This window comes from Coptis chinensis, chromosome 4 (assembly GCF_015680905.1).
Source record: "Coptis chinensis isolate HL-2020 chromosome 4, ASM1568090v1, whole genome shotgun sequence".
Taxonomy (NCBI): Eukaryota; Viridiplantae; Streptophyta; class Magnoliopsida; order Ranunculales; family Ranunculaceae; genus Coptis; species Coptis chinensis.
In genome coordinates, this window is record NC_141459.1 from 7833976 (window position 1) to 7843576 (window position 9601).

Sequence of the window (9601 nt, forward strand, 5' to 3'; positions counted from 1 at the left end):
AAAGCGAATCAGGTAAGTTTTTAAGAAAGATAATATTTACATATAATTTTGTTCAAGATTGTGACTCTATTAACTCAAAATTGTTATTGTTGTGAATTGCACAATATTAGTAGCTTGTAATAGGTTTACGAGGAAGAATTTTTTACCCCTTGTGACCTGTGGATATGTTTTTCAGTTTATACTTAGAAGGGACTAATGCTTTTGTTTGTCAAACCACTTACCACCGGAGGAGGTATGTGTCTTGCTTTGCTCTTAATTTGATAGTCGAACTGTTGGTTCTAACTTTTAGACGTCATAATATTTTCTTTATGATTGTACCAAAGCAGATAGTGGAAGTTGTTTCAGAAGATTGGAGGTTAATGCTTTCTCGACATTCTTTTCTTCTTGCAAAATTTTTATTTTATAATTGTGCTTGAATCGTTGCTTCATATATCTATTGAACATTTTGTCTAAAATCATGTAGCTGAGGTTACAAAAGTTGGCTCTACTACAATTTAAAGGGGTCAAGCAATAAGGGTATATTATTGATGTAATGATTTTCAACTTTTACTATAAGTTGGAATGTTTTTAGGACAATAGAACATCTTACGATTATTTTTTTTTTATTTGTTTATATAATATTAGTGGATTTATAGAAGCAGAATTTTTAGCTTAAACCTATGAAGTATTTAGTTCTTATCTTTAATATTTTCCTTCTAGGAAAGGTTATATGATCTTATGTCATATTTTTGATATGTTGATTCTTAATCGACTTCATTGATTGGTTTCTCCATTTTTGTAAAGTTCTTTTCTTAGTATATTGTGTTGTATAGGGATTAGGGTTTTGAAGCTTTGAATCAAAGAGTTTTTGTGTTATGATTGATGTTTTTCACTTGGTCAAACCATGCTACTCGGTTAATAACCAAGGGAGGCGACATCCGATGTCTGACAATTTAACTAACCCTTCATTTAAGTTTAATAGATCATAAACATATATATGTAACATGTTATTAATTGCTATAACACTTACCCCTGAATGCACCTTTAACCAATTCTCTACTAATGACATCCTCTAGCAGTCACTGATTCATGAGGTTTATGAGTCATTACTATCACTCAAATACATGAAGAACGAACTTAAGAAGTCAATCAAATAGAGGAAGATTAAGCTCGGGAGAAGATGTTGCAAAACCTACAGAAGAAGTGGATTGATGGGCTGAGGCTTCAGCAATTTGATACCAATCTCGAATCAACTAGCAGACCATCCAGGTTATTGAATGCTCATTCTTATTACGTCTATTTTCTTCCTATCATTTGTTGTGCTTACCAACTGATTAGACTTACAAATTGACTAGGTCATGGTTATAATTACAGATTGACTAGGACATGGAGCGCTTATTGCCCTACAACTATGTGTAATCGGCACTACCACTAATCCCTGTCAATTTGACACACGAGCAAACTAAGAGGGAACTCAGTTGTGAGTTCATACATTCTACTTCTGTAGAACATGCACTTATGTTTGCAACTCACTTATTAGTTGTTTAGTAGAATTGTTAGACACAAAAGGATTGAACTTGCTCCACAATTGGATGGTGATAAGGATTAAAGTCAGAAACCAATTGGATAGTACTTTAGAATTTTCACTTATTAGTTGCTTTACAAGGCATTATTCAATATTGATTGGTAAGTCTAGCTGATAATAAAGAATCTCTCATAAATGATCTAAGCCTGGTTTTGACAGAAACCAATTAACCTTTGCCTTCATTACAGCATGTTTTATTTTTGGCCATACTTTTCTTTTTTATATTATTTTTCCTTTTGCCTATGTAGAGCTTTTGTTTTAACCTAAAGGTTGATTGCTCTCAAAGAATATATACTTCGTCCCAAGTATGCATTTGTCCCTCCCTTCTCTCTACTAAACAATTTTCTTGCTTATATATAATTAAGCATATTCCACTTCAACATGTTCGTTAAATTCAGACTTAAGTTTATGTATGTGATAATGTTCACGTGGAGATAATCAATATCATTTTTTTGGGGGTAGATAAGTTGTTATAGTGATAAGCTATTAAAGTCAGTTTGGCCTATGGTTCTTGGGTGGTGATAGACTGCTGAAGCTTTCCTTATGTTTCTCTTTTGTTTCCTGTAGTTGGTCACTGCAGTACTCCTGTGTAGACAAGTGAAAGGCAATGGACTTGCGTAGTGGTCTGCAACACTTATGATTGATTAGTTAAACAATCGCGGGTCTGTAGTTGGAATTTGAATGATAATTGGCATTAGGTTATCACTATTTTGATTAGACTAAAAGCCTGAAACCATCAAGGATTTCACTGTCCTGCCTCTCCATCTTTTCAAGGATCTTGCTATTTCGTTTGGTGAAGAAACCCAACTTAACTCAAAGCCAACAACAATTCTCCTTTCTCCAAAATTTAATTGATGGTTGCATAAGGTACGATTTTTTTTTTCTCATCTTCTTTCTATGTTTGACTATGTTTATGGGCAAGTAAAATAAAAAGACAAAGATCTATATTTTGGATGCCTATCTGCTATATATGTCGGGAAAATCTATATAGATATTGATAATCAAATTTGATGAGCATGGAGTTGTTGTACTTAATTATTGTTTGTTTCCATGAGAAAATCAAAGGATGTTGAGATCTTACACCAAATGAGTTTAATTAAACCAAGCTTAGAAAGTTAGAGTTTGTGATAATTTTTATGTTACTTTTGAACTTTCTTCAGATATATCTCTACTGTGGTAGCAGTTGATATTCGAGTTCGTGACGATTTTCACCCACGAATTACGATAGTTTACCCAATGACTTATTTTTTTAAGGTGTGGATAGAAGAGATGAAACCGCTCTTATGTCAATTATAAGACTTTGCAAAACAGTGAACCAACAGTAGCACTTTCAAATAAATTATACTAAAAGGGGAAAAAAAAAAAGTTACTAAAGTACTTGGCCTTTGCTCAAATATGGAGCGATTTGCTTCCTTAAACTTTACGATCTGCGTACTATAGAGTATAGACACAAACTATAAACGTGCTCAATCAAAAGAATCTCAAAATATAAAATGCAGCACATGAAAAATGAGAGATATATTTTACTGATAATATCGGGGATGTTGAGTCCATTGGAGAAATGGCGGTTACGCGATGAGTGGGATAGTCGATTCCATATGGATAAGCGTCAAGCCGAAAGCGATTGTTAATGAGATAGTTGTTGAATACAAAAATGCAGCGCCTCGCTTGAGGAACAAAAATGCCCAACACTATAACTACACTTATTACCATGGAAGCAACAAAAGCCGAAGAGTTATCCATAGTGTTTTCAAATTCTAGAATAAAAAGTGTTGAACACAGAAATCTCTTGAACTATCTGTGTTTTAACACACTCAACTCTGACACGTACAGAATGATGGGTTTGTGTGCCATTATATAGTATTTTGGTTGTAAACAAACACAGTTGCAAGTTAATATTTCTTGGGGTAGGTTAATAAAAAATGGCGAAGTAAAATTATGTTTACACTTTTCGGCAATTTCTTTTTAACATAGCGTGCATAGCACGTGCATCTTGCTAGTATATATATAAGGAGGGATAGAGGTACATTATAGCCACATTGTAAATTAATTCAAGCAAAATCATGGACTTAAAAGTTGAATTAAGGGCTGATTTTTTGTAGATATGATCTCTCCACCATGGAGACACAAAAATTTAGCTCATTCAAAGAAGTCTAACATTATAACATGCTCACAAAACTTTTAGATCGTTAGATGAAAAGTTCAAAAATGAACACAAATGAACATTAATTTTTACATGGTTAGACATATCCAAATATTATGATTTTTTGTGAGAATGATCTTCATGGTGGGGAGATCATTTGCACAAAAAAAATAGGCCTTAATTCATTTGTATGTTGAAAATGTGGCTATAATGTGTGCATAATGAATGTAGAGAGAGAGAGAGAGAGATGGTGACGATGATGATGATGTTGCCTCTTCAAGCTCATGTCCACAGTTTTTAGATGAAGACCATGAATTCAAAACGAGAACGGTTGGCCTTTAATTGCACAGTAGGTCTTCCTCGTATGGGCAAGGTATGTAAGGAGTAGGACTTGACTTACTCTCAAAGCATTAATAATTGAAGAGGAATTATTACTTTAGCAGAAGTAGATGAAACTTCAAATTTTATTTGAGTTGCTGAATTGCAACTGTTTGAGAAGACCAAATACAATAGGTTGGTCCCTTAGCACACACATGCCGGCAAGCCCATTATTTTAGTCAATGGGATACTGATTTTATTAGTCATACTTTTATATTATTTTTGCATTTTTTTTTTTCATAGTTTGGATTTGTATTGCTAAGTCATTGATGGTATGGACGCATTAATTTACCTGATATGTAAGACCGGTGAAACTATTAACCCATGATTCTGATTATCGGATGAGAAAATATAAATTTAACATATTACAGTATATTCATTATCAATATCAGTTATAAAATTCATATGGAATAGCTAAGATCCAAAGATCGACGTTTAAGTCTAGTTCCAATCTTGATATCAAAGTGAAGTTCCATTGTGTCTAAAGTGATATCTCTTGGAGTATGGTCTTCTTTTCTCTTTTGAGTCAGGTTCATTCTTAAGACATGACAGGAAATAGGGTTTTCTTTATATCTCTCTTCCTGCCTATTAAGTAAGTTAGTTCGAGATCGAAACTTGACTTGAGAGAGAGACAATAACTCACCCAGATCGAGGGAAGAGAAAACTAGGCTCTTATGCAATTAGTAGGGAACAAAGGAGCAATCTACTCTTACCTTTAGGACCGACCAATAACAACCTATTTTCTTACCCAATCGGTTGTTGACTAAGATAGGTTGATACTAAGAGAGGAATGCATCCTTATATGTTTAGACAATGTGGTGTTAAAAATATATAAATTTTTTTTAGTAAAAAATATTTTCTAAAACAAAAACCAGATGATTACCATATTAAAATATTATTCTAATAGTAGGTTTACTCTAATAAAACATACATCTACATAGTTTCTTCACTGATTGTATAAGAACTCCAGAGTTTCCTACAGGTAGAATATGTCTATGTGAGTCCACTTCATAGTTTGTGATAACAATGACAATGTGCCATCTCATGTTTGGAAGATATCTCCATTTTCCTTTGGCAATCTATTAGATATTTCATTCAATATTTAGGCTAGACAACTGTTATGCAATACCATGTATTTGAATATGAACTTTTTAATTTGTTATCTTAATTATAAGGTTTGAGGCAAGTAGACTTAACAAATCACTTTGACAGTATGATTTTGAGTTATTTAGCATCAATATTCTTTAAGCATATCTGATAACTCATAATCATGCCTAGATAGATGTTTTTTCTTATTTAAAGGAAAAATGTTAATCCTTAACCTTGGAATCCATGATAGAAGATGATACATATCGCCATTAGTTGGACAATATAGTATATGTTTTCAGTATTTCCTCGATGCATGGAAATCTATGGTTTATAGCTCAATTTTCCATTGAATGGCAGTGAAAGCTTCATTATCACCCTTATGTGGGTGCAAAATATTATCAAGGAAATTGATTTTAGACTGAACTAATTATAAGGTTTCAGTATATTAAAACAAATGGTGTTACACTGTGTTTCTTGAAAGTAGTTTAATTAGACTCCCAATTCATTTACTCACTTTTCTTTTTGCAATTGCAGGAACACACTTTTATGATGCTTTTGGGTTTTGCATATACTGCTATTGCACACTCTTACAGGTACAAGCTCATGTTCATCTATAACTCTTTTGACTTCGTCTTGCATAGCTTTGCCTAACTTTTTTTTAAAGGATGCATTTATACATATATATACACACGGTCATCATATCATTAAAAAAAAATGATCTTATAAATGATTATCTTGGTTATTAGAAATATATTCAAGTCCAACTAATACATTTGATTCACATGTGCCAGATGTACCAACAAAATAGAGTACTCATTCCCATTTCTTATTGAATTAACTAACCCACATGCTATCACACATTTTTTAATTTTATTTTCTTATTGGTTTTTAGCTTGCTCCACACGTCATCAAATTCAATAAAAAAGTCCATATTATGATGCAGTATTTTTGGATGCTCTCAATTGATACACGTCACAATGAGGACACATCAACTTTAGTTTTTAAAGAAAGGCCTTTTTTGGGAAAAAAAAAATCAAAAGACTCACACATTTTTGTATTGTTAGTATAGATAATCAATTCAGAAACTTCAATAGTTGTGAAAGACATTAAGGTTGTTTATAGAAAATAACTACTATCAATTTTTGGATTGTGTACAAACAGGCAGTATTTAGGCCCTCCCGACCAGTTTATGATGTGTGTACCAAAAGATGTGTGTCCCATTTTGGTACACTAGCTCAAGCAATAATTCATTTCCATGAGACATAATTGATGTACTTTTGGTTACCAGTAAAATATTAATTATCTAATTCAACCTTTATATGTGTTTGTGTTGCAGGTCATTTGAAGTTATGCACTGGCTGACAATCAACTCAAGTGCCCTCCTAGCTTTTTTAATATGTAGAAACTTTTTAGTTATTTGTTTTTTCACATATACTTGAATTTGTAACCAATGTGTCTTTCTTATTATACTTTATGAGAAGAAATATTTTTCGCTGTGTAAGTTATCGTCTCAATGAAAATCATAAAACGATATCAAATTGATTAAATTTAATTTAATTGGACACCATGATAATTAGGAAAGCTCACTATACAATTCTGTAACGAAACAACGATTGACGAGAATGACTTCGTAGTCTATACGAAAATAATTTAAAGGCCCAAACTAAAAATAATAGCACAATTCACTTGAACAATAGGTTTGAGCAAATCAACTATTAATGTAGCAGGCCGGTATATTGGCTAGTGCTTTCACTGCTTTGTTTAATTATAAAGTTTGATCATTAATGTTAAATAAAAGTTTGCTTCGTAGTGTTTCTTCCACTTGAAATTCTGGTTTGGGATTTCAATTGATGGTGAAAGCTTCAAAACAATGGGAATTTTGCTTTAGTTAAAGTAAAAGAAATTGAAACCGTTGGCTGGTTGGGCTTTACAATAATGGTTTACTACATTTTCGATGGGAATTTCGCTTTACAATATTCCCCATGATCTTGTTACTATCACAAATGTCACTATATAATCTCTCACCCTCACTTACCTCGTAACCTTAATCTTCAATATGGCTTCAATGGGGACAAAGAACAATGATGAAACCAAGTCTGCCATAGACGACACAAGTCCTGATACTGGCTCTTCAGCTGAGTCTGCTGAATTAGCAACAAAATCTGCTATCATCAACATCAAGACAGACAAATCTATCAAGAAGGAGAAAATAGACCGTGCAACTCTTGATACTGGTTCACTCTCTGATGAGTCAGCTGATTTGGTAGCCCTGTCTGCTGCTATCAAGACAGAGGAATCTATCAAGAAGGAGAAGAAAGACCAGATAAATCTTGATAGTGTTTCACTCTCCCTTGAGTCTCTTGGTATCTCTAGTACTAGTGTTGATAGTTCAAAGAAAGATGTTGAAAAGAAACTTAAGAAGCCAGTTACTGATGTAAAAGATGACATTAAAACTCCTATTGTCAGGAAGAGAAAGCTTTTGGTTCTTAACTTGAATGGAGTTCTGGTTGATGTTGTTTTCGGTTACGTTCCTAAAGCTGACAGGAGGATTAACAATAGATCAGGTGCAGAAGTATCTCATTTTCTTGAATCCATATAAGTTTTATTAAGTGTTTATTGGAGTTGCGCTGCCTGGTTATATTTTAACATCTCACTTACTTGTTATTCGTTCGTTTATTTTCCCTTTTCCAGTTTTTATGAGACCCTTTTGTAAAGATTTTCTGAAATTCTGTTTTGAGAAGTTTGATGTTGGTATTTGGTCTTCAAAAATGAGGTGAGTATATGATGGCTTTGAACAATTATTGAATTATATTAAGCCTTATATTTCCCAAGTAGTGATACTAACTAAGAATATTCTTCTTTTTCTTTGTTTCTAGCAAAAATATGGTTGGTGTGGTGGATTTTCTTCTTGGAGATTTAAAAAATCAGCTCCGGTTTTCTTGGGTAAGTAGTGATCAGATCTCCTAATAATAAACACTTTTGTTTTAGAAACTAATTAAACTCTGGCCACACTCCATGTAATTTTAATTAGTATTTATTTATTTTTTTCAAATAATTATATATCGTTCTGATCTATGGATTTGCGTAGGACCAATCCTACAGCACTGATACGGGACTGACTCTTAGTCAGATAGGATTGGTGACTCATAAGAGCAATGAGAAGCCCTTATTTTTAATGGAACTGAAGAAAATATGGAACAAGTATGCAGATTATAATGAATCGAATACATTGTTGGTGGATGACACTCCTTACAAGTCCCTTCTAAATCCTGTAAGTATATGGATTGATTATTGTTTTCTTAATTATTATTTCCCAATCATTTTCAATGTTGGACTACCATTCAGACTTTATATTCCTAATTTTGTTTCATTTGTGTTCTTTTTATTTTGCATTTTAGCCTCACACTGCGATATTCCCTGAGCCTTACACATATCAACTCCGGAATGATTGTGCCTTAGGTAAACTTTCATCTGTACGTTATGATTTTGTGAAAAAAAAAAAAGGAATTCCAGTTGTTTATTCTTCTATAAGGTTCATATATGCATTTGATGTCCAGCAATAATTATACTTCCGAGCTAAATTATCTCTAATCTTCCTTACTGACCGAGCATAAATTGGGCATTCACATCTTGCCATACCATGGAAGCTCCTTAATTCTCGTATCTTGTTGAGGCGTGACAGGTCCGCAAGGTGATATCAGACTTTACTTGGAAGGCCTGGATATGGCTCAAAATGTTCCCAAATATGTTGGGCAGCACCCATTTGGACAAACTCCTATGATTCTGTCTCGTGAAATAACCAACAAGCTGATGCGCAAGTAGTGAGGGTTCACATATGTCAACAATATATGTACGTAATATGTTAAGGCTACTATTATATCGATTATGAGCTCAAGTGTCTTTCTTTAGATAATGTTTGAGCTCAAGTGTCATCGGTTCAAGTATAATATATATTATATATATATATAAGAACTTTTTTGTTTATGGGTTAACAACTATATGTATTTGATCATGGATTATTTCCTTCTAAGATGATCTTTTCTATTTTAAACTTATTTAGTGGAAATGTTCTTGTTCTTTTAGTTTGAACTATCTCCTTCTATTTTGGGCATCTAGTAAGAACTTTTTGTTTATGGGACAATACATATTTGATCATGGATTAGTTCCAAGATGATCTTTTAAACTTATTTGTGAAAGTGTTCTTCTTCTTTAGTTTATCTCCTTCTTTTGGGCAGCTAGTGTAATTCCATATGGGAGTTCCATAGGATCAAGGATGTTTTCTAGGATCAAGGATGGATTTAACTAACTTTCTAGATGGGAAATTAGGGTCTCCCGCCAAACACATGGTCAACTTGGTTTGACGGTTAACTTTTAGGCCAAATAACTAAAAATGACACAACTGCCCCCACCTAAGTAAAAACTGTAAA

General features: G+C 33.1%; 1 protein-coding gene and 1 long non-coding RNA gene across 3 annotated transcripts; both read left to right on the top strand.

Moving 5' to 3' along the window:
* The first annotated feature begins 296 nt into the window (after nucleotides 1-296).
* Nucleotides 297-2522, top strand: LOC147501615 (uncharacterized). Of its 2 annotated transcripts, XR_015219841.1 has the most exons (4): nucleotides 297-355; nucleotides 1059-1248; nucleotides 1354-1459; nucleotides 2132-2522. It is a non-coding gene; the product is annotated as an uncharacterized LOC147501615 (long non-coding RNA). The 2 variants fall into 2 exon arrangements; XR_015219840.1 differs by lacking the exon at nucleotides 297-355 and having other exon boundaries at nucleotides 918-1248.
* Nucleotides 2523-7178: 4656 nt separating this feature from the next.
* On the top strand, nucleotides 7179-9225 carry LOC147501616 (putative FCP1 homology domain-containing protein C1271.03c). The gene is made up of 6 exons (XM_086606670.1): nucleotides 7179-7738; nucleotides 7866-7947; nucleotides 8051-8117; nucleotides 8263-8445; nucleotides 8573-8633; nucleotides 8857-9225. Exons 1-6 carry the CDS (start codon nucleotides 7231-7233, stop codon nucleotides 8994-8996), a joined length of 1041 nt encoding a protein of 346 aa, XP_086462796.1. The 5' UTR covers nucleotides 7179-7230; the 3' UTR covers nucleotides 8997-9225.
* Nucleotides 9226-9601: the final 376 nt, after the last annotated feature.